Raw genomic sequence first — 26,047 nt, 5'->3', positions numbered from 1 at the left:
ACATAGTTGAACTCATTTTGTGATGGTGCTTTTATGGTGCTTTTATGGTGATGTGGGTGCTGTCTATTGCTCAGTTCATATTTGGGAACCCATTAAATGGCAAAGAACCCCCTCTTGACGTCAAACCTTTGTGCGATGATTTATGGAAAATATATGTAACAGTTAGTTTTGCTGATGATTGCATCAAAAACGATCGGCAAGCTCCCGCTGCCAAAACCCCCAGGCTGGATAGCACTTGGATTTGCACTGGAACGGCAACTGTTTGCTTTTTTAAAGTAGGCCTTAAGTCCTTGCAAAAAAGACTAAGATTGGTTTATCAAATTTCATTTCCCGAAACCAATCTGTAATTTATCCCATAAAAAAGGTCCACGTGTCTCTAAAAACGCTTTCTGCGAAATTCAGCATATGCCAAATCTTCAAACAGAGCAAGATCAGCCTCTCATTCGATTTCACATCATTTCAGTCTTTATAGTATTTCAACAATTGTTTCACTTTAACACGTGTAACATTACTGTACTTTTTATGGATTATTATCGTAAGAAATGCACTGATGTGGTCAAATGATATGCATGTCAAGATATGTTGCATGACTTCACAATGGAAATACAATGAAATCGAAAAATGATTTAGTTATTACTCTCACAATTTCTGACAATTTCAACATAATGTATTTTTTCCCCATTCTATGCTTGACAAGCAGTTAGTTTCATTATTCCACCACTTGGCACTGTGTGTATGCAGGTCATGGCTCTGCGCACATTTACGCACACTCTCAAGCACGCGTATTGCGCGTTGATGTGCTAGTCGGAACTCGGACATTTCGACTCGCTAACTGGTTGTAGTTATACACGTGCCGCGTTCAACGAATCAGCACGTCAGACATTTCTGAGTTTCCTAGCTCCGAATAGCATTTGAACCGGCATTTCTATTGATACATCTCACACGTTGCGTGGAAATGATCCCATGCACAGATTTGTACCTATGCATGATTGATAAATGAGGCCCCTGGACTCTGTATTTCCACTGTATGGCTACGTTTACACAGGCTGCCCAATTCTGATATTTTTGTTCAGTAATTTATCTTTTGATCAATTAGATCAGCTCTGAAAAAGAGTCAAGGGACCAATTAGTGGAAAAAAGATCAGAATTGGGCTGCTTTTCTAAATGCAGCCTATGTGCCCTATATGAAGTGGAAATTTGCCCTAAACCACAGCATACTGTATGTGAACACACACTAATATTAAATGAGCACTGGTCTTTATTTGTGCTTGTTGAGAATTTGTACATGTTTCATTCTTCATTAAAACGAGGAAAAATCCATGTTGCTTATGAGGAAAAACAACAAAGCAGTGCATCCTCAGTGACGGGCTGGCTCTAAAGGTTAATGAGGTGTGTTTGTGTTCCGAGGAGAAGGCAGTGCTCTTTACGGACGAGGAGGCGTTCTCCGCCCGAGGGGCGACCATTATTACACCCCTCAGTTCTCATTATCCAGGTTATTGATTGGCTTGGGCCACCTAGCTTCCCCTGTCTTCGCCTGCCTCTCTGGCCTCACTTACTTCACTCACCCTGGTTAACAGGCTCACAGCTGCCAGACTGCCAGCCAGCCAGTCAGCCAACTGTGCCACCCTGGGACTGCCACTCCAGCCTCCTCAACTTCAACCTCATCTTCCTCCTCCTCCCCCATAGACCTCCCATCAGACACATGGGTGACACTTGCACTCATTCACTCACTGACAGTCAGACAGACATCGCCATGGGAGAGATGGGAACCACACTTGGTTCCCAGAGCCTGACAAGCATATACACATGCATGCACATACAGGCAGGCTCTGTCTCTCTCTCCTCTCTCTCCTCTCGCCAATGGTCAAGGACATTTTAGTACAGTAGGGAAGCTGCATTTGGCTCCCAATTTTTTGGGGGTTTAATCAGAATTGAAGTCCTGGTAATTTGTGTGTCTCCAGCTGGGTTGTCAACGGTTTGAACCTCATAGTGTGTAGGCCTACATAGCTCTCCTCAGTAATGAATCTGGAGGGAATACTTGATATTGTTGGGAAATTTGTCCTCAAATTATTGTCATCCATTTAATTTAAACTGACTGGGTTTAGAATTCAGGGAACCAAGCTGTTCATGGAAACTCACAAAAATCCTAAAACACATTCAGATTGGGTTCTTTTGCCGGCCAAAATGGTGGAAGGTTGCAAGCAGGAACAGTGCTGTAGTAAATAGAAATATGGGCGTGAAGCATCCAGGACTCGTCTGTAACGACTCTGTGGCTCTGCCCTCACCCAGGCTCCTCTGACACATTGGAGGGGGCATCGTTGAAGCGCCTGGCACTGATGAAGCCTGGCAGAGTGACAAGACGATGGCAGCAGGTGGAACAGATGGCTCAGCTGCCACCTTTCCCTTGGAATTAAGTCTGGGAGAGGGGTCCTGGGACTGGGTCTGGAGGGAGGATGGATGGATGGATGGAGGAGCAGAGAGGTGGAAGGATAGATGGTCAGGCTGAAGGAGGTGTGTTTGGAGGTGAGATCTGGCAGAGACACAGCAGAGAGGTGGAAGGATAGATGGTCAGGCTGAAGGAGGTGTGTTTGGAGGTGAGATCTGGCAGAGACACAGCAGAGAGGTGGAAGGATAGATGGTCAGGCTGAAGGAGGTGTGTTTGGAGGTGAGATCTGGCAGAGACACAGCAGAGAGGTGGAAGGATAGATGGTCAGGCTGAAGGAGGTGTGTTTGGAGGTGAGATCTGGCAGAGACACAGCAGAGAGGTGGAAGGATAGATGGTCAGGCTGAAGGAGGTGTGTTTGGAGGTGAGATCTGGCAGAGACACAGCAGAGAGGTGGAAGGATAGATGGTCAGGCTGAAGGAGGTGTGTTTGGAGGTGAGATCTGGCAGAGACACAGCAGAGAGGTGGAAGGATAGATGGTCAGGCTGAAGGAGGTGTGTTTGGAGGTGAGATCTGGCAGAGACACAGCAGAGAGGTGGAAGGATAGATGGTCAGGCTGAAGGAGGTGTGTTTGGAGGTGAGATCTGGCAGAGACACAGCAGAGAGGTGGAAGGATAGATGGTCAGGCTGAAGGAGGTGTGTTTGGAGGTGAGATCTGGCAGAGACACAGCAGAGAGGTGGAAGGATAGATGGTCAGGCTGAAGGAGGTGTGTTTGGAGGTGAGATCTGGCAGAGACTGTAGATGACTATCGGCTTCACTTTAACTACTCTCTCTCATCTTATGGAATAGCCAAGTCCAGTACATTCTTTTACTGGGCATTGGGCTGTTCCCCGTAGTAAAGGCAGTTGAAGAAGGTTAAAGGTGAGTAGTGAACAGTTAGGGGGAGGAGGGGGTGGGGCAGGGCATCCAACCAGCTTTACAGGGCAGTGGAATGATGCAAGAAAGTGTTCAAATTATACAATGACTCATGGGGGAGTCCTAAAAATAGAGGGCTGGAGTAATGTGAATATTTTCAATGCTAAAGGGGCTTAGGGTTAAGTACATTGGGTTTAGGGTTAAGTACATTGGGTTTAGGGTTAAGTACATTGGGTTTAGGGTTAAGTACATTGGGTTTAGGGTTAAGTACATTGGGTTTAGGGTTAAGTACATTGATTCCACCTCTATGTTTTGAAGCCTTATGAGGTGTCAAAGGAACACAGCTGCTGGCATTGGTGTGCTCCATGGAATGGAAAACATGCCTTGGTCATCACACTTCAGTATGACGTATCATCATCGTCAGATCCAAAGTTACCTGCAGGCCTATACATTAATAATCAGATTTAACATTGTTTATAGTTTGTCTATTTTTATTGTATAAAAAATGTGTTTATTTTTATTGTATAAAAAATTATGTGCACATAAAGTACATGCTCGAATTACAGTACGATCATAGGCATTATTTGTGTTACTGTATTGTGTGATGTTGTATTTTTTTCTGATTGGATGACTATCTCCCAGAAATAGAAGAGGGTGGGGGTGCTTTAAGAGACTCGCGCAACAGCCCTCATCAAATAGTCGCCCCGGCAGGAGAGCGCATGAGCAACACATGCTACCAGCAAGCGCGCACATCATAGAGCACGAAGTTTGACCAACCCTGTCTCTTCTAACGATAACGACGTGTTGTCATCCCTCAAGAACTCAGGTTTGTGAACACTATTAGCATACAGTTTTGAGGAATGATTGTCGTGACATTGTTTCGTATCAGCTTGCTTAGGCAAGGTTTTGAGGCGCGCGTAAAAGTAGTTTACCAGGTGATGTCAGTCTGTTTCCGAAGTGACTTTGGAAATACTGTAGCAATGTGGAAATGAATGTTAAGGCACAGGGTTTTAAATGCATTTGCATGTCAATAAGTGTCCATGTTTTGTAAAATAATACTGAACATTTTACAGAAAAAAAACAAATGTATCCGTATTTTTAATTACTTTTAAAGAGGGTTGTAAGCTTTTATTTGTTTTGCTATTATGTGATATATAATACTATAGATTACGCGCCATATAGTCAGCTGTTTCTCTCGACAAAACGAATGCAAAGAAAATCGGTTCTGCCTTGTTGCGTCAATTGGTCGATGTCGTTCTCAATAGTCAATACAGAATGTGAATTCAACCAAATGCCAAGACACATTAGCTACTCATAGTAGGCCTACCTTTGCCAACGTGCTGCAATAAACGTTTCTGTGAATGCTCTTGACTGGAGCAGAATATTGGGAATAGCCTACTGTCTTGGCACAATATTATTCAGCAAAACAAAATGTTACTCTCAGTTATTATTTATTATGATAATAATGTGCAATTGTTTATACATTGCTTTTTGGATTATTATGTTTTTTCATTATGGTAAAAGCAGTATGCTTTCTTGGACCTAACAAACTGTATATGGTTGTTTTGTGTCAAGGTGATTAAACATGACTTAATATCACACCAGAGTAATGAGCATGGATCATTTCCGAGTTTAAAAAGAACACTAGATTCAGGGATCTATTTGGATATTCACAGGTACATTGAACGGACTTCATCTGAATAACAATGTCCAACAATGTCATATTTCTGTAATACATCATGTAACAAGTGTATAACTTGACTGTTAGGGAGCAGTGAGCGCACTAACAAAACAACAGTCACTGTTTTCCAACACTGTTAGCCTTGAGTTATTTGAAACCATGCAGCTTCCCATATGAGGTGGACCAATATGTCAGGAAGTTGTATGACAGCGTGTGTTAGCAACTACACATTTTTCCAGGTTCCTTTTTTTGTTTCAGTCAAGCCAGAATAGAAAACCTGAATGAAATGAATATTTGTAGATATCTATGGTGCTGTAAAAATATTCCACCTTCCAAACAGCTATTAGGTGTGGTTAGACCAATCACAAGCAACAGATTAGAACTGACAATAAGACGACGAGTTTCATTTGAACCTCATTATGTCCAGCTCGATGCTCTCTGCCCAGTTCATAATTGATGTTAACAGGAAACACTAGCAGCAGTGTAGGGTAAGCTACTCAGAAAATGTAGTTTACCAAGCTACCAATTACTTCACACTGGGAGAAGTTAAGATACACTACAGCTAAACCTTACTTAACTGAAGTTACTACGTCATTCACTACATCCGAACTTCTTAGTGATAAATTATATAAATCTGAAATGTCATAAACTCCAAATTGCAGAACAGATCACTGGAGTCAGATGTTAACAGAATATGTCATTTAGCCTATTAAATACAAAAACTGTTTCAAGTGAGAATTATCTAGAAGAAAAAGAAACGCACACCTAGGTGTTGGCTAGCGGTGTAGAAAACTTAAATAAGGGAGAGCCGCACACAGATCAAAGGTGTTATCACGTGTTCCACTAAGGCAGTTATTTATCTTAGAACTTGTCCTTGTGGTAAAAATGATGTGGGTAAAACAAAGCGTGAATTAAAAGTACGTATCTCAGAGCATCGTAGCACCATTAGGTGATAAAACTTGACTTACCCAGTTGCAGCCCACTTTTTGGAAGCAAACCACTCGATTTCGTCTCTGGGTTATATTGGCATTGAACATGTCACCCTCCCTAGGAGAGGGGGTGACCTTGATCATTTATTGTTAAAACGAGAGGCTGCCTGGATCTTAAACTTAAAGACCCTTGCTCTCTTCGGTCTCAACGTAGACTTTGATCTGAAGCCATTCTTGTGATTATTGTAACTTTGCCATTGTAATTGTTTGTAAGCTAGTGTAGTCTAAAATGAATCTAGGATCGTATGCTATCCACTTGTTTTTTTGTATGCTGTTCTTTGTATGCCATTTTTATATTTGAGAATTAACCAATGATATTAGGCCACACTTGGCCATGATTACAGACACCTGTGTGCCTTCTGACACTATATAAACGAGTCATCTCGCAGTGTTTGTGATCATACCTTGATGAAGACAGCTTGGCTGTCGAAACTTTGGATATATATATATATATATATATATATATATATATATATATATATATTGCATCTGAGCTCCTAGAATGTGCTGCTCTCCCTTATTTTCAAGTGCGAATTAAGCAGGTCGGATGCTGAAAATAAATTATTGTCTAATTCACCCATATTTTATTTTAGTCAAACAAGTAGTGTGTAGTTCCAATAGTTAGCTACAACGCTACATGGCAAACAAGTAACTAACTACTGAAAACACTACCTAGATTTGAATCCAAGCTACTGCAACATGTAGTTAAATATCTAGTTTGACAACATGTAGTTCACTACTCCCCAACACTGATCTAGGAGCAGCTGCTTATGTGTATACTGTATCTTTCATTTTGTCCTCTGTTTGTTATTGGATACAGCATGGCCAGCTGTATCCAGACACAGGGAAGTGCTATTGGCTATCCCCGCTGTGCATACAGAACAGACATCTATTGCCTTAGTCTGTTGCCAGAGTCCAAGAGCAATTTGAGTTGAGGAAATCTGTGCTGGGTGTGAGTGACCTAAGCCTCCAAGGCTTTATCTGAATTGTGTTGCATTGTATTACTATCCTCCTGGCTTATTATGAAGCTGGTTGACTGTAATGAGTAATCAGAGGCTTCTTTTCTTTAGTCTGATATGGTAATGATGATCTACACCAGTAATCTGAGAAGCGACAAGGAGGAAACCTGTGGGATTAACACTAATAAAGCACTCATGTCCTTGTCAAGTGCTACAGGGTGACTAAACTCCTGCTATTATCCATTTCATAGCCCTTATCATAGCCCTTATCATATCTCACTATTGCTCTCAATGCTTATATATACATAGGAACTGTGTTATAGAGTAAACCTGCCTTGCTAGCTCCCAACATGATGAAAATGTCATGCTGTGGTGGGACTCAATTTTGAGCGCCAGTTCAGATGTGGCCACACACTGCGTTTTGAATGTCTAACATCCTTTATTCCCTCGAACAGAAGCTGGCATCTCCCAAAAGGCCGTAGCGGCCAGCAGCTGCACGTACTGTTTCCATCAGCCGTATCTGCATCTACAGTTATTTGAATGGAAGAGAACAGAGCCGTCGGTCATGGAACTCTAACCTCGATTGGGAAACACAGGGTTTCGATTTCCTGCCGAGATCGCTCTTCAAATATTCATCGTCCCTATATTCTGGAGCCATTTGATAATTGACACTGGGACAGGTTTTATGATCTCCTCTCTTTATCTGAGCGTGTGGAGCACCATTACAGATTGTCCTTTAACCTCTCAAACCGGACCTATTAAACCAGCCTTTGTGTTGTGGCCCAATGCTTTCTTGGACTAGAATCTGCTGACAGTTAGGAGATATTCTGTTAAACTCTCCCTTTCTTCTCTAATTGTGTTTGGGCTGCTTTTCTTAGAGAAATATTATTCCGAGATGCTTGAGGATTTCCCTAGCCCAGAGATCAGTTTTACTGACTCTCTGACTTTACCAACATCCTGTGTTTGGGGACTTCACTTTCTTGCTTAATCCATTCTTTAGTGCTCAATTTATGCCTTCTGTTGTGACTTGGATCTGGACAGTTAGCATGTATTGTATAGCCCAGCTACCAGTTTGACCGGACAATTAGCATTTTTAGTCCTCAACTGCCCTTTCACTTAATTTCATTTCTAACTTTGTGGCCAGAGATAAGAAAAGAGGGACGTTCTGGTCCCAATCTGTCAGCACGTCTTCTTATCACAGACTGAAATGTATTGTATTATATCCTGTCTGAGTTGCTCTAACCTTTACCAACCTTTCCTTTGGACATTTTTAGTTTTGACTTTGCGGACTCTGTATTGTTGGTGCTCTGCGGAGCGTGTAATATATGTGTTGATATTCCCTGATCCCCACAGCCGACCAGAACAGAGGAAAGTTCTGTCCTATGACTTTGGGAGTGCTGACATCTTCATATTCCTGCCCACCCTGCCACCCGCTCCCTCCCAGATATCTCTGATTGATGTTCGTCTGCCTGGCCGACTATCGTCCGCTTTCCTTCATGAATACAGACGTGAATCACAGGGATTAGCATTCCGCTCTTCTTCTCTCGCCGCGCCTCCGGCCGCCTCTTCCTCAGTGGTGTCTCAGCTCCATACACACGTCTGGCAGTTCCGCTGACGTGGGGGGTCTGTGATGAGTGGCAGGGGGCCCCGGCAGAGGGAGCCCTGTCGGATGCTACCTCACTCACTGCCACTTTGGAAAGCCCTCGTCTCACTGAATATTTCATGGTGTGATTTGGGATGTAAATTAAAGATGTATTCCAGGTGGGTTTGACTGGACTGAGTCTTATTCTCTGTGACTGCTGGGGAGAGTGGCTGTTCTAAGGCTGCCCTTCACCCTGGCAGTCTCGTAGGGACGCAGGGTTGGAGTGACCAAGTCTTTTCTGGGTCTTGTTGTTCGGCTTTTTCACAGGGAAATTGAGATGAATAGAAACTCAGAATGGATGAAGTGAGAGAAAGAAAGAATTTGAGTGTTAGTGTCTATATGTGTGTGTTGATTTACTGTAGACTGTGTGTGTGTGTGTGCCAATGAGAGACATCTAAATTTATAATGCCTGCATCCCACCCTCTGAGAGGTGGCTGTTTTCTCTGCCAGCATGGAGTAACCTCAAAGAGTGTAATATTACTTCATCAGCAGCATGGGCTCTTTATGGAAGGCCACAGGCTCCCTGCGGTGCGACACACACTGACGGCTCAGACAATCACTAATATTACACAAGCATCCTGGAGTGGAAGCAGCCGTTCTGAACTAGATTATCTCCCCTGCTGGGTTGTAGTGTGTTGCTGTCCTCTCTCACCAGATGACCCTGAGTCTAGCACAACACCAGCCCAGCACGGGATATGTTCATGATGTAATACATTTGTCTCATAACTGATCCAAACACTAATTGGAATTGACTGATCATGTTTATGCTTCGAGTAGTCTGCATGATGCATCTGTGGGATAACAGAGTGGACTTTTTAAAAGGAAAACGCTTAGCCATTGTGCTCCTGTCTAGAACAGATTTGTCCTCCTCTCTGCCTGGGCTGTATCACGGTGAGGAATGTCTTCCAGGGAACCCACAGACAATTTATAACCTCCAAAGGCCACTGTTTCCTCACTAGAATAGCCTGAATGGCTTATACTTCAAAATTATGAGGGTGAATGGGAGAAAAGTACATTTATATATGTGAGTTGACATGTCTGGAGAATGTATGAATATACAATTCATCTCACTGTCATTTTATTCGCTGCGTTGTTTTAAAAGGTCAGCGGTCTCAAAGTGCTCCACCCCTTCGCCCCCTGCTCGCCCCACTCGCCCCGGCACCAACACATGCACACTCAGCAAAAGAAGACTGTGCTTCTCTTTTCACTAAAGTGGCAGGCCGACTAGAAGGGGATGGCAGAGGGCTAAACGGGCACTTCAAGATGGAATAGCTGTATGTTTAATTGCTCAACTTGATCTCTACAGTAGTGTTTGAATAGCGGCAAGCATCATTAACCACAGTGAGGATCAGAGACCAGGGCCTGGCCTGAGACTGAGAGGAACGCTTACTGTAAAGGGAAATGCCAATTTGCCCATTTGTCTTTGGTTGTCTCTAAAAATACCTCATAAACAGAGGTGGGTGAGCGTATAGTGTTTTTATATAGACTGCCGCTAACGAGCTGAGAGGCTTGGATGCGGTTGGAATTTGCTTGGTTTGTTGTTGTTGGGAGCCCAAGGTGACCTGGTGCTGTACTGCTCATTATAAACTGGGTAGTTTGAGCCCTGAATGCTGATTGGCTGAAAGTTGTGCTATATAAGACCGAATACCACGGGTATGAAAAAAAACGAATTACGTTGGTAACCAGTTTATAATAGCAACAAGGCACCTCAGGGGTTTGTGGTATATGGCCAATATACCACAGCTAAGAGCTGTGTCCAGGCACTCCATGTTGTGTCGTGCATAATAACAGCCCTTAGCCGTGGTATATTGGCCATATCCCGCACCTCCTTGGGCCTTATTGCTTAATTAGTCCCCTCGTGCTGGGATGAATGGTAGAGGACAAACACTAGTATATCTATCTATACACGGCTAAAATCAAAGAAGCACATCAGTAAGGGCCATGATGGATGGCATCAATATGTTTTCCTATGGACCATACTGTGTTGCCTCTTCTGTATTTCCTCAGCATATGTTTTTCCTACAAATAACATCGTTTTTAGGGGCTGGATATATCCTGAGATTTGTTGACTGGCTTCTCTCCTCTTCCAGTTCATCTTTATAAACACAACATTGGAAAGGGTTCCTTCAATTCTCTGGAGGACATTTAGATCTTTAGAGGAGGGGGTTGCTTCTCTCTCTTTTCCTCTCTCTCTCTCGCTCTCTCTCTCTCTCGGGACCATCTCTCTTTCTCTTTCTGTCGCTCTTTCTTTTATCTTTCCTTCTCTCTCTCTCTTGGATGTAGTTAGGTGCTGCAGTTAGAGGGGGTTTGATAATACAATAATGGTGTTGGACCTAATGAAAAGATATTGCCCTGCCATGTTAATGCAGGTTGTGTGTGTGTGTGTGTGTGTGTGTGTGTACACTTGGAGAATAGGGAAAGGGTAGAGCAGAGCCCAGTAAGGTAACTAAATGTCATTTAGCTATTTCTTCATTTACTCTGATGAGCTCTGTCACCACCGGTGTGACCAATGGCCCTGTGTAGTCTGACCCGGGGTGTGTGTGTGTGTGTGTGTTAAGATGCGGGTGTTCTATGAAGAGTGATAAGGCAGGTCTTCCCTCTGCACCTCTCAGAGGACTCGTTCCAGCAGCAGGGCTGAGAGGAAGTGTCCTCATGGAGTAATGGAGTGGGCGAGCGAGCCTGATGGATCGTGATGGTTGGAGGGAGGACTTACGAGGAGGAAAATAAGCTGAACAGTCTCCCCTCGCCCCTCCCCTCCCTCCCTTCCCACTGACTGAGTGACTGTACACACACACACATGCACACACACACAAATGCAGGCAGGCAGGCTGGCAGACATGTGTATGCGCATTTGCACACACACACACGCACGTACACACACACATGCATGCACACACACACACACTGACAGCCACTGAATAATGCTTTCCCTTGACTCCTCAGTGACAGAGAGAGACTATCTTTGTGTTATCCTCTATCTAACACTATCAAGGTCAGTTGTAACGAGTGTTGGACAAAGCAACGAGTTATCAGAAACGTACAAATGGATAGTGTGTAAGGTTTCTCTAAACAGTTTTGCCAAATTGCCAAATTTTTCCTTGCAAACTTTAATTTCTAAGTAAAATCAATAGTTAGTTTTCCTACTGTAGTGTAAAAGGAAAGAGACCTTTGAGAACACACCTATGATTGGATGATTGAATCCATAGCCATTGTTGGTGTGGAGGTGAGTCTGTGCTCAATGGGACATGTGACAGGTGATTAGTTAAATGTTTGTCTCAGGGTGAATATGATCCTATTGAACAGTAGTCGGTTTCATAGGTACTCTGTCTCTGTCACACACAGAGAGCCACAGGCTCGAAGCAAGGAGCCACAGGCTCGAAGCAAGGAGCCACAGGCTCGAAGCAAGGAGCCACAGGCTCGAAGCAAGGAGCCACAGGCTCGAAGCAAGGAGCCACAGGCACGAAGCAAGGAGCCACAGGCACGAAGCAAGGAGCCACAGGCACGAAGCAAGGAGCCACAGGCTCAGCAGGGAGAGAGGTGTGTTTCCTGTTTCTTTGTCATTCCCCAAAGAGGGACATTCTCTGCCAGGAGTCTGTTTCTGCTTCTGCTTACTTTACTTTGTTCCCTCTCTACATCCCTACCTCCTTTTTCTATTTCTGCTCTGCCTACCATCCAAGTGTCAGAGGAAATAATTGAGATGCCTGTGTGTGTACGTGTGTGTGTACGTGTGTGTGTGTGCGTGCATGCGTGGGTGTCCATGTGTGCATGCAAGCTTGTTGTGTGTGTCCACAAGGGCTTTCGTTAGCCGGTAATAACCGCCTTCTGATGATAAATAAAATTGATGCAGGCCAATTGTCTTGGAGAAGAAAAATAATCCCATTGTGAAGAATGCTTTTTAGCCTATTAATTGATGGAAATACCAGTCGATGTAAATACATTTGACTGGCATTGCTTATCGGTCTATAGGTAATTTGCATAATTTTGTGGAATTAATTTCTTGTGTATTTTCGTTAGTCATTATATCTTCTTTTTCACACATGCACAGCATACAGATACATAACCTAGTTTTCTGCTATAGCTCCTGTTGCTGCTGGAGTGAAACTGACTTTTAGAAGCCCAATCAATGAGCAACAATTCTAAATGCAAAATATATATTTTTTTTATGGCCACGATTAAAAGAGCTACTCAATTTATTTCTGAACTGGAAATTGAAGTGCGCTTCCCATTCACTGTTCAAGTGCATAGACAATGGTATACAGGCTTCAGTGTGTCACAGGACAGCCTTGCAATGAGCTGGAGGCATCATGCAATTTGAAAACATTTACTTAATTGTTTGAAACGTGAATGTTTTACTACATATGAGGCATGTCTTTCCTTGCTTCAAAGTAGCCTAGCCAAAATCCGACCATAGAAATGTGGAGGCAATTATTTTATAAAGACTTCCATCGGGAAGCAAGTTCAGGAAGTGAGTGATTTAATCAATAAACCAAACATAATACAAAACAAGAAACACGAACACCGCACAGACATGAAACTGAAACAGAAACAATGACGCCTGGGGAAGGAACCAAAGGGAGTGACATATATAGGGAAGGTAATCAAGGAAGTGATGAGTCCAGGAGTCACGATGGTGACGGGTGTGCGCCATAACGAGCAGCCTGGTGACCTAGAGGCCAGAGAGGGAGCACACGTGACAGTACCCCCTCCCTGACGCGCAGCTCCAGCTGCAGGACGCCGACCAAAATGACGATCCCGGAGAACAGGACGGACTGGTCACCTCTTCAGAGGCGCAGGAAACCCGTCACTCCGGCTGAGATGCAGGAGCATGGCGCTGGAGAGAGAGCATAACTGATGGTACCACTGCTCGGCGCGTTCGGCTCCAGCCAAGGGATGATCCCGGGGATCAAGAGCGGACCGGTCACCCCTGCTGATGCGTGGGAACCTGTCGCCGGCTGAGGCGGGGGAGCCCGGCGATCCGGTTGAGGCATGAGAGCCTCACGAGCCAGTGGAAGCAGGGGAGCCTGGCGATCCGGCGACGGCATGAAAACCCGATGAGCCGGCTGAGGCATGAGAGCCTGTAGCGGCTCCTGGCGCCCAACGTCATTCCCACCTAACCAAAGAAAAACAAAAAAAACACTCCCTGATGCTTCCCTTCGGTAACGATGTGCGCTGACAGTCAGGAAGCAAGTTCAGAGAGTGAGTGATTTAATCAATAAACAAAACATAATACAAAACAAGAAACATGAAGACATGAAACTGAAACAGAAACAATGACGCCTGAGGAAGGAACCAAAGGGAGTGACATATATAGGGAAGGTAATCAAGGAACTGATGGAGTCCAGGTGAGTCTGACGACGCGCGGGTGCGTGTAACGATAGTGACGGTTGTGCGCCATAACGAGCAGCCTGGTGACCTAGAGGCCGGAGAGGGAGCACACATGACACAATGCCACAATCCTAGTCATATTATGCTAGTTGTTGCATCTTTACATCTCCCCTCTTTCAACATATCTAATGGATATTTTCATATTTGTCACATGAGCTCTCTCACATTATGGTGCACTTTTGACTATTGTATTCCCGCTAATTGCATTATGGAACGAACATACAAATCAAATAAAAAATAAATGTTATTTGTCACATGCTTTGTATACAACAGCTGTAGACTAACAGTGAAATGTTTTCTTATGGGTCCTTCCCAACAATGCAGAGGGGATTTAAAAATATATATATATAAAAATGATGACACAAGGAATAAATACACAATGAGTAATGATAACTTGGCTATATACACAGGGTATCGAGTTGATGTGCAGGGGTACGAGGTAATTGATGTAGATTTGTACATATAGATAGAGATAAAGTGACTAGGCAACAGGATAGATAATAAGCAGTAGCAGCAACATATGTGATGAGTCAAAAGAGTTCAAAAGGGGTCAATGCAGATATTCTGGTTAGCTATTTGGTTAACTAATTATGGCTTGGGGGTAGAAGCTGTTCAGGGTCTTGGAGGAAGAAGCTGTTCAAGGTCCTGTTGGTTCCAGATGGTGCATCGTTACCACTTGCTGTGCGGTTGCAGAGAGAACAGTCTATGACTTGGGTGGCTGGAGTCTTTGACAATTTTTAGGGCCTTCATCTGACACCGCCTGGTATAGAGGTCCTGGATGGCAGTATGATGTACTGGTCCGTACGCACTACCCTCTGTAGCGCCTTGCGTTCCGCTGCCAAGCAGTTGCCATACCAAGCAATGATACAGCCAGTCAAGATGCTCTCAATGATGCAGCTGTATAACTTTTTGAGGATCTGAGGGCTCATGCCAAATCTTTTCAGCCTCCTGAGGGGGAAAAGGTGTTGTCATGCCTTCTTCATGACTGTGTTGGTGTGTGTGGACCATGTTAATTCCTTAGTGATGTGGACACCGAGGAACATGAAGCTTTCGACCCGCTCCACTACAGCCCCGTTGATGTGGATGGGGGCGTGCTCACCCCTCCGTCTCCTGTAGTCCACGATCAGCTCCTTTGTCTTGCTGATGTTGAGGGAGAGGTTGTTGTCCTGGCACCACACTGCCAGGTGTGCTGTTTCATTGTTGTCAGTGTTCAGGTCTACCAGCGTTGTGTCATCATCAAATTTAATGATGGTGTTGGAGTCGTGCGCAGCCACACAGTCGAGGGTAAACAGAGCATACAGGAGGGGACTAAGCCCACACCCCTAAGGGGCCCTCGTGTTGAGGGTCAGCGTGGCGGATGTTTTGTTGCCTACCCTTACCACCTAGGGGCGGCCCGTCAGGAAGTCCAGGATCCGGTTGCAAAAAAAGGTGTTCAGTCCCAGGGTCCTGAGCTTAGTGATGAGCTTGGAGGGGACTATGGTGTTGAACGCTGAGCAGTAGTCAATGAACAGCATTCTCACATAGGTGTTTCTCTTGTCATTCGAGTGTAGCCTAGTAGGCATTGCTGTGCTTATAATGTGAAGAAATAATAGTTTATCAACATTTTAAGCTAAACTTCCTCTTCTGTTGCATCAGCTTTTAGCTTTAGATGTTTGTTATAATGCCTAGGTCTGCTGGTTGTATGAGTTTGGGATCTATTGTCCCACAACTGTCCCAGAGTCTGTTTTAGGTAGGCTATTTCGTTCTCACACAGAACGACAAGCTGACCAATAGAATAGGTATACTTTTCTACTATGGAGGATAGTAGGTTGACATAGGTTTGTGATTTTGCTGTTCGTTACTCATCTTGTTGGCTGAGGAAAAGTAAATGTGGATCGTTATTCTAACATCTCAAAGTGCACATCAGAATTCGGTAAGAAGGACATATGCTGTTACATCCTCGAGTTGCATGTTCTGTTACATGAATTACCATAATCTAAATGTGATTTCTGTCATTCTGAGCATCGTGAGTGGACGCCCTAATCAGGTTACGCACCCAATACATATGGGTCAGGTCAATTTCTCAAATGTCCGGTCAATTGAAATGCTGCAGGTCAAATGTCTGGCGCTACGTTTTCCTAACGGAAACCCTGGTCTGCACGTGTCTGTGATGAACCCCCATGCTGATGGACATGTATGGCTCTGTAACATCAGACACTCAGCTAGTCAGGCTAGTCTGCATGCCTGTACTGTTTTGTGATGTAATAGTTGTGTGTGTGTGGTATGGTGCTGCCATCTGTCTCTGGTTGCTGTGGTGCACACACACAATTTGCCCATTTTCACTTTATATTAAAGTTCCATCACTCGTTCTCAGTTGTAGTACTTTAATGAAAGACCACAGTGCTGTGTGTAATCATACGTGTAGCCAGTCCTTACAGCTGGGGAGGCAGCCAGCCAGAGTCTGTAGGGAGCTGTGTGTCAGGAGTGGAGACCACTGGGGAGCTGGTGATTGAGGACGAGAGGAGAGGGACGGAGGGAGAGAGGGAAGAAGAGAGAGCAAGTCTACGAGGTAGACAATAGTATTAGCAGGGATGACAATGTACAGTTGTGGCCAAAAGTTTTGAGAATGACACAAATATTAATTTTCAAAATCTGCTGCCTCAGTTTGTATGGTGGCAATTTGCATATACTACAGAATGTTATGAAGAGTGATCAGATGAATTGCAATTGATAGCAAAGTCCCTCTTTGCCATGCAAATGAACTGAATCCCCCCAAAAACATTTACACTGCATTTCAGCCCTGCCACAAAAGGACCAGCTGACATCATGTCAGTGATTCTCTCGTTAACACAGGTGTGAGTGTTGACCAGGACAAGGCTGGAGATCACTCTGTCATGCTGATTGAGTTCAAATAACAGACTGGAAGCTTCAAAAGGAGGGTGGTGCTTGTAATCGTTGTTCTTCCTCTGTCAATCACGTGCCGTCATCATTGCTTTGCACAAAAAGTGCCTCACAGGCAAGGATACTGCTGCCAGTAAGATTGCACCTAAATCAACCATTTTATCGGATCATCAAGAACTTCAAGGAGAGTGGTTCAATTGTTGTGAAGAAGGCTTCAGGGCGCCCAAGAAAGTCCAGGACCGTCTCCTAAAGTTGATTCAGCTGCGGGATCGGGGCACCACCAGTACAGAGCTTGCTCAGGAATGGCAGCAGGCAGGTGTGTGTGTGCATCTGCACGCACAGTGAGGCGAAGACTTTTGGAGGATGGCCTGGTGTCAAGAAGGGCAGCAAAGAAGCCACTTCTCTCCAGGAAAAACATCAGGGACAGACTGATATTCTGCAAAAGGTACAGGGATTGGACTGCTGAGGACTGGGTTAAAGTAATTTTCTCTGATGAATCCCCTTTCCGATTGTTTGGGGCATCCGGAAAAAAGCTTGTCCGGAGAAGACAAGGTGAGCGCTACCATCAGTCCTGTGTCATGCCAACAGTAAAGCATCTTGAGACCATTCATGTGTGGGGTCGCTTCTCAGCCAAGGGAGTGGGCTCACTCACAATTTTGCCTAAGAACACAGCCATGAATAAAGATGGTAATGGTACCATCTGTCAGGTACTCAGCAGGAAGGTCTGATTTCTCTATTATTAAAACAAGACCCAGATGGCAAATATAAAGACCCAGTCTATCTAAAAAACTGGAGGCCCTTTACACTTCAATGTTATGATGCAAAAATACTAGCAAAATGCATAGCACTCAGAATTAAAAGGGTTTTACCAGGTATTGTTCATCCTGATCAGACAGGTTTTTTACATGGACGATACATTGGAGATAATATACGAAAACTACTAGAAATAATAGAACATCATGAAACATATAAGAAGCCAGGAATGGTATTTATAGTGGATTTTGAAAAGGCATATGATAAAGTAAGACTGGATTTTATTTATAAATGCCTGGATTTTTTTCAATTTCGGTAAGTCTCTTATAAAATGGGTAAAAATAATGTATAGCAACCCCAGGTGTAAAATAGTAAATAACGGCTACTTCTCAGAGAGTTTTGAATTGTCAAGAGTTAAACAAGGGTGTCCGCTGTCACCATATCCATTCGTTATGGCCATCGAAATGCTACCTATTAAAATCAGATCCAATAACAACATTAGAGGATTAGAAATCCAAGGCTTAAAAACAAAGGTGTCCATGTATGCCGATGACTCAAGTTTTATGTTAAGTACGCAAGCTAGATCCCTGCAATGTCTCATTAAAGATCTCTGTACTCTCTGGACTAAAACCTAATTATGATAAGTGTTCAATATTACATATTGGATCCTTAAAAAATACAACTTTTACATTACCCTGCAGCTTACCTATAAAATGGGCTGATGTTGAAGTAGACATACTCGGTATTCATATCACAAAAGATATAAAGAAGCTCTCCACAATGAATTTCAATAGAAAACTTGTAAAAATAGACAAGATCCTGCAACCATGGAGAGGTAAATACCTGTCTATTTATGGAAAAACTGCCCTGATTAACTCCTTAGTCATATCTCAGTTTACTCACTTACTTATGGCGCTGCCTACTCCTGATGATTCGTTTTTCAAATCATATGAGCAAAAAATATTTTGCTTATCTGGGACGCTAAACCAGACAAAATAAAACGAGCCTATCTATATAATGAATATGAATTGGGTGGGTTGAGATTATTAAATATAAATGCACCAAACCTTTCTCTAAAAGCTTCACTCATTCAAAAGTTTTATTTGAACCCTAAATGGTTCTCAAGTAGATGACTAAGAAAAGCTCATCCGTTGTTTAAAAATGGCCTTTTTGCCTTTGTGCAGATTGCCATGTCTAATTTTTGATTAATTGAAAATGATACTTTTTTCAAAGTATCTGTCTTTTTCAAACCAGCATTGCAGAGCTGGCTACAATTTCAATTTCATCCCCCTGAAAAGATAGAACAAATATTATGGCTGAACTCAAATGTGCTGGTTGATAAAATACCTGTATTTATGGGAAAGATGTTTGAAAAGGGCATTTTGTTCTTAAATGATATTGTAAATTGTAAAGGTAGAGTTGTTCTTCATGGAGTTATCAGAATTGTACAGGAAGGTCTGCTCAATCCAAGAGTACAACCAATTGATTACAGCATTGCCCCAAAAATGGAGGAGGCAGGTGGCAGCAGGAGGAGGTAGGGAACTGGTCTGTCTGTCCAATATAAAGGATCAAAACTGGTGGAGGAATAAAAATAGCATAAATATGAAAGTATACCAGTTTCATTTGAGGACCAGGATGTTGACAACTGTGCCATACAGATTGCAAAATAGTTGGGAAGAGATTTTTGATGTACCGATTCCATGGTACAGACTATTTGATATATAAGACAACGCAAGATTCAAGACTTGGTGCTTTTCAGCTAAAATTATTATATAGAATTCTTGCCACCAACAAAATGTTGAATATTTGGGGCATAAAATCATCGAAGCTCTGCAGATTTTGTTGTGAGGATACAGAATCAATAGACCATTTATTTTGGTATTGCCCTCAGGTAGCCTGTTTCTGGTCTCAGGTTCAAGAATGTCTGAAAATGCATAGCATTGATCTAAAATTGACCCTAGAAATAGTACTGTTAGGAGATCTGGAGATAACAGGTCAGTCAATTACTAATATACTAATACTCTTAGTAAAAGTATTTATCTTCAACACGCAATCTGTAGATTCTATTCGATTAGATAGATTGAAATTGTACGTTAAACATCATAGCATAGTTAAAAGATATGTGTTGCGTAGAAACACAAAGTGGGTGGCCAGCAGAGATAGATGGGATGGGCTGAGGGAAGCTGAGGATTGGTATGTGGAATTGGAGACAAGTGGGAGTGGAGTTGCTGTGTGAGAGAGAGAGAATGATGGTCAAAAGATAAAGTGGAAAAGTCTAAATTAAACATAATAAAAATACATTTCAATGACACTAAGTGGCAGTGTTTTTACAACTAAAGCCGGTTTACCTGAGGCTGATGCCGTGCAGGTGTTGGTACACATGCATATATATACACACACTCTCATTCAAATAAACACATACATGAACACACACATACATGTAATAGTGCCAGACATGCACACAAACATATAGTTGGCATTGCTGTTATGATTTCAGTTGTCCTTGATGTCCTTTGTTTTGTTACTTGTTGTTTTCTTCTGTCTTTTCCTTTTTTCTCCTTAGTTCATTCTCTTGGTTGTTGGTGCATTGGGGGGTTCTTGGGGTTGGGGAATGGAATTAATTGTATTTTTTTTTTATTCTTCCAGGGGGGGGGGGACGACTGTGGGAGGGGTCTCGAATGGTTGAGGGACAGCTATTGGGGAACTGTGGGGGGGATCTTGGAGGGTTCGGGTTTCACAAGACTGTGATCATGAAAAAGGAAACTATGACATATATTTTATATCACTATCATGCACACGCACCCTCACACATAAGGATGGCGATCAGTCTTTGCGGAAAGACTGATGCGTGTTTGATAGTGTCTTGATGCTGTATTGTTTGTCCTTCATGTTCTAATACTTTAATGTTACCCCTTCCTTGTGTTTTTTGTAATAAATAATACTATTTATTTTTTAAAGAATGGTACCAACACAGCCTCCGAGAGTAACTTCTCCCAACCATCCAGGAACAGTTTGGTGACGAACAATGCCTTTTCCAGCATGATGGAGCACCTTGCCATAAGGCAAAAGTGATAACTAAGTGGCTCGGGGAACAAAACATCGATATTTTTGGTCCATGGCCAGGAAACTCCCCAGACCTTAATCCCATTGAGAACTTGTGGTCAATCCTCAAGAGGCGGGTGGACAAACAAAAACCCACAAATTCTGACAAACTCCAAGCATTGATTATGCAAGAATGGGCTGTCTTCAGTCAGGATGTGGCCCAGAAGTTAATTGACAGCATGCCAGGGTGGATTGCAGAGGTCTTGAAAAAGAAGGGTCAACACTGCAAATATTGACTCTTTGCATCAACTTCATGTAATTGTCAATAAAAGCCTTTATCAGTAATGAAATGCTTGTAATTAATTATTCTATAGTAACATCTGACAAGAATATCTAAAGACAGTAAAGCAGCAAACTTTGTGGAAATTAATATTTGTGTCATTCTCAAAATTTTTGGCCACATCTGTACAATGTTACATACTTCTTTCTAGATATAGTAATGTGTCGGCGTTGTGTGTGAATCATGGCCAAGGTCGGCTAGCTAGAGGAGAGGTAGAGGATGCTATAACTGTACTCCAACCTGGCTCTGTCCAACCCTCTACTCGATTCTCCATACCTATGCTCATTCACTGCAGGTGCTTTTGCTCTGTCCATCCATCTCCCCCTATCTTTCTTTCTGTCGCTCTCTTTCTCGCTCTCGCTCTCACTCCCTCTTGATTTGAAACCCGTTCCGGTCGACAGGGAGATTTATATAATTCATGAGAAGCCATTTGATTGCACATTTTTTTCTTTCAGTGAGCAAATGAGCTGCTGAAACAATGCACTGATGAATGAATGACATTTGCATTATCAGGGTTGTTCCACAAAAAGAGTGCCTTTTGATATTTAAAGTCGAAATTGTGCACCAATACTGAATTTTAAAAGCCTGTTATATTAAATGAAATATAGAACACACGGTAACGTGCCAAAATTCTGCATTTTAACATGTCCCTCCGTCAACCCTGTGTCACTAATAGGAATAATCCCCAAATTTCTCCAAGTTTCACAATTATTATAAAGCCCTAGTTATTTTGTTGCTTTGAAAAAGTCATTTCTGAAGATTATAATTAATTTCATGTGAATAGTGATTCATTGACATCTGTCCCTCATGTTAAGGTCAACCCTGTTATGTTTTAATGTGGTGAAACTATTCCCTATAAAATATATTTTTGAAATGAAACATTGAACATTTAATAGTCAAATCATAGTGTAAAAGCAGGTGAGCTGGTTCTACTCTTTTTGGCCATTTTCTGGTGTTTTGTGGAGGAAAACGGAGTGCGTCTAGCATAACATGTCAACCCATAGATAGTCAGGCTAGAAGTGTTTTAGCATTTGTTAGTTTTTTTAATATATATTTTTTTGCATTCAATTGCCACTCCTCGTTGCACACAACACTTCCATGCTTCCATTCTCCCTGTCACGAGGGGATTTATGGCTGATTTAAGATGAAACCGTCAACCCTGTTACTTTGTTTGGCACTTACTATAGTCTTTTAACATTTATTTAACCTTTTGAGATGGGAAAACATGTTTTTTCTGAAGTTGAACATGTACTCTTTATGACAATGTTAAAAAATGTTTTTTAAATGATACCAAGTTCCACTTCGCCAAAGGTACCGGATTGGTGGAATGACCCATCATTGTTTATAAGCGTGTATTCATTACAGCTAATGCTCTTCTAATGCTGCTATAATCATCCACTAAATTAGTGTAATCAAGCAGAATGTCAGTGTAATACTCACTACAGCAGCTGGGAATTGTCAGAATGTTATTGTTACTTATTGACCTGAGTCTAACAATGGGAGTTGTTAGTCGGTGATCCTCAACACAGGGGCCCCTCAGGGGTGCGTGCTCAGCCCCCTCCTGTAGTCCCTGTTCACTCATGACTGCACGGCCAGGCACGACTCCAACACCACCATTAAATTTGCCGATGACACAACAGTGGTAGGCCTGATCACCGACAACAACGAGTCAGCCTATAGGGAGGAGGTCAGAGACCTGGCCGTGTGGTGCCAGGACAACAACCTCTCTCTCAACGTGATCAAGACAAAGGAGATGATTGTGGACTACAGGAATAAGAGGACTGAGCACCATTCTCATCGACGGGGCTGCAGTTGAGCAGGTTGAGAGATTCAAGTTCCTTGGTGTCCACATCACCAACAAACTAACATGGTCCAAGCACACCATGACAGTCGTGAAGCGGGCACGACAAAACCTATTCCCCCTCAGGAGACTGAAAAGATTTGGCATGGGTCCTCAGATCCTCAAAAGGTTCTACAGCTGCACCATTGAGAGAACCCTGACTGGTTGCATCACTGCCTGGTATGGCAACTGTTCGGCCTCCGACCGCAAGGCACTACAGAGGATAGTGCGTACGGCCCAGTACATCACTGCCAAGCTTCCTGTCATGCAGGACCTCTATACTAGGCGGAGTCAGAGGAAGGCCCTAAAAATTGTCAAAGACTCCAGCCACCCTAGTCATAGACTGTTCTCTCTGCTACGACACGGCAAACGGTACCGGAGCACCAAGTCTAGGTCCAAGAGGCTCCTAAATAGCTTCTACCCCCAAGCCATAAGACTCTTGAACATCTAGTCAAATGGCTACCCAGACTATTTGCATTGCCCCCCCCCTCTCCACACCACTGCTACTCTCTGTTATTATCTATGCATAGTCACTTTAATTAACTCTACCTACATGTACATACTACCTCAACTAACCGGTGCCCCCACACATTGACTCTACCGGCACCCCCCTGTATGTATTTTTTTTTTTTACTGCTGCTCTTTAATTACTTGTTACTTTTATCTCTTATTCTTATCTGTATTTTTTGAAACTGCACTTTTGGTTAGGGGCTTGTAAGTAAGCATTTCACCTGTTGTATTCGGCGCATGTGACTAATAAAATGTGATTTGATTTGAGTATTTAGTGGAGTTTGCAGGGTTTTAAAGTTCTCTGTTCTGGCTATGGTCTATTAAGGCTCATGGTTGTGAGCATCAACTTTCAACCTAATCATTATAAGCCCCATAACACGTATAAATAATGCATACAACATTATATTGATGTTAGTTAGAGTGATCATAATGGGAATGTTGACTGTGTTTCTTTGTGCTTCCAGGTTGTGTTTTAAGGGGAGGAAGCAGTGAAGTCGTGTGGAGGAGAAGCAGTTAGTCTTGGGTTACAGACCTGGAGTAATGCTTGGCTTAGTACACCAGAGGAAACCAACCCTTCTCTCAGAGGATCCTTTTCTTCAACACAGTAATACCCTACCGAGGACTCAGGACCATTGACTGTTATCATCAGTGACTGTTCAAACCCATTCACAGACAGACATCTTTCACCACGTATTTAATCCTAAAAGTACACACTATATAGGGAGACCGCAGGGTGAGAGTGTTTACTTGTTAGACCCCCACTGGGCTATAGACAGAACCCTGCTTTTCAAACCCACTAACTGACCCTTCCCTGGAGAAACGGCTTACTGTGCGTTGCTTTCACATTCAGCATCATTGATCCTCTGATCTGATTAGCCTTTTAGCCTCTCTTATTGTTCACGCATATATATACACACACAGGCGCATGCTGCTGTCAGCTCGTTCACACATCTACGTCTCGCCTGGCTGTGATTAGCATCCACTACAGACAACACCTGGGTATATCCCATCTGTACACAATTAGCTCCCATTGAGGAAGCTGGGTAGTACTACTAGTACAGTACGCTGTTGCCCTGTGCTGTACTGCTGTGTTTATCCACACTGGCAGGTGCCTGTGTCATGTCCGGTCTGTCAAGGTGGATGTCTGTGTGAGAGAGTGGATACGACAGGGCTCTGATAAACACATGTTCTGTAGTCGTCTACTACTGCCTATGGGTCGGTCACTGTGAGCGGAAGAGGTCCTGGTACTGATCATACTGTCTGTCTATCGCCCTGTCAGAAGGGATCAAGATCAAATCTCTCTTGAAGAAGACACTTCATCAAAAAAGAGACTAACCTGGATAAACAAAGGCTGAATAGAACATATCACTCTGTCCATCCGTACCCCTGTGGCCCACTCCCCCCACCATCCAATTTGTGTGCCAGTTCTGCCGCCGGACCCCTTGGAGGATGAGTGATGTCCCCACTCTGGACTATGAGCTGCTGCTGTCCCCTGGGCCCTCCCTCCCTGGGGCCCCCAGCAGTCCTCCTCTGGTGGGGGGTGACGCGGAGCAGAGGACGGCCTTTGCCTTCGTGGGGCTCCTCATGCTCTTCCTTGTCTTCCTGCTGGTGCGCTGCTTCCGCATCCTGCTGGACCCCTACAGCCGCATGCCATCCTCCTCCTGGACCGAACACAAAGAGGGTGCAGAAAGGGGGCAGTTTGACTACGCCCTGGTCTAGACCTGGGTCGTGTTCATTAGGCACCAAATGGACTGAAACAGAGAGGGACTACTAGAACTTGTCCAATAAGGAGGCTTGTTTTTGTTTTTTCTGTTGCACAACGTTTTGCTACGGTGTTCCCTAATGAAAACGACCCTGGTAGGGTCTAAAGGGGGCAGTTTGACTGGCCCTGCTGTAGAAACATACAAGTAGTCAGACTGGAGCTCTCAAGACCCAGACCGAGATCAGAACCCTCAAGACCCAGACCGAGATCAGAACACTCAACACCCAGACCGAGATCAGAACCCTCAAGACCCAGACCGAGATCAGAACTCTCAACACCCAGACCGAGATCAGAACACTCAACACCCAGACCGGTTCAGAACCCTCAAGACCCAGACCGAGATCAGAACCCTCAAGACCCAGACCGAGATCAGAACCCTCAAGACCCAGACCGAGATCAGAACCCTCAAGACCCAGACCGAGTTCAGAACCCTCAAGACCCAGACCGAGATCAGAACCCTCAACACCCAGACCGAGATCAGAACCCTCAAGACCCAGACCGAGATCAGAACCCTCAACACCCAGACCGAGATCAGAACACTCAAGAGCAGCCTCCTTGAAACTCAGACCAAGAGGTAGAAAGGGGTTATACTGCACTGCTGCCTTAAAACGCTATGCTGCATCTCCCCCTGCTGTAGTCCCTGTAGACTGGCTAAAATGCAGGGGAGAGCTACCAAGCCATTTCAAACATCCTGGGATTACAAACAAGATCTCTTAACTACACAATAAACCTAGACATAATAGTATCTTGCAGTGTTTACATCTCACCTGTTTCTGCACCTACAGTTGATGATTTCTCACAGTATATTCAGCAGTTATGACCTTTTTAACCAACATTATTCTCTGACAGATTATTAGTATATTACAACTGTGTTTACAGATGCAGTCACCTCTTTAAGAAACCAAACTGGTGATTTGTCTTCATAGAAATATTATTAGTGTGTTTTGTGTCTGTATAACTGAAAC

General features: G+C 43.5%; 1 protein-coding gene across 2 annotated transcripts; it reads left to right on the top strand.

Moving 5' to 3' along the window:
* Positions 1-4,002: 4,002 nt before the first annotated feature.
* LOC115151775 (cortexin-1) lies at positions 4,003-25,288 on the top strand. Of its 2 annotated transcripts, XM_029695993.1 has the most exons (4): positions 4,003-4,125; positions 11,514-11,562; positions 11,913-12,107; positions 23,785-25,288. In XM_029695993.1, the coding sequence occupies exon 4, from the start codon at positions 24,770-24,772 to the stop codon at positions 25,037-25,039; it is 270 nt and encodes an 89-aa protein (XP_029551853.1). In that variant the 5' UTR covers positions 4,003-4,125; positions 11,514-11,562; positions 11,913-12,107; positions 23,785-24,769; the 3' UTR covers positions 25,040-25,288. The 2 variants fall into 2 exon arrangements, with proteins under 2 accessions (XP_029551853.1, XP_029551852.1); XM_029695992.1 differs by lacking the exon at positions 11,514-11,562.
* Positions 25,289-26,047: the final 759 nt, after the last annotated feature.

This window comes from Salmo trutta, chromosome 17 (assembly GCF_901001165.1).
Source record: "Salmo trutta chromosome 17, fSalTru1.1, whole genome shotgun sequence".
Classification (NCBI taxonomy): domain Eukaryota; kingdom Metazoa; phylum Chordata; class Actinopteri; order Salmoniformes; family Salmonidae; genus Salmo; species Salmo trutta.
Note: the sequence above shows the minus strand (reverse complement) of the source record. Positions and strands in the feature narration are given on the sequence as shown.

What these genes read in the sequence shown, in the direction of transcription:
- LOC115151775 (XM_029695992.1), top strand. Translation starts at nt 24,770, where the DNA reads ATGAGTGATGTCCCCACTCTGGACTATGAGCTGCTGCTGTCCCCTGGG.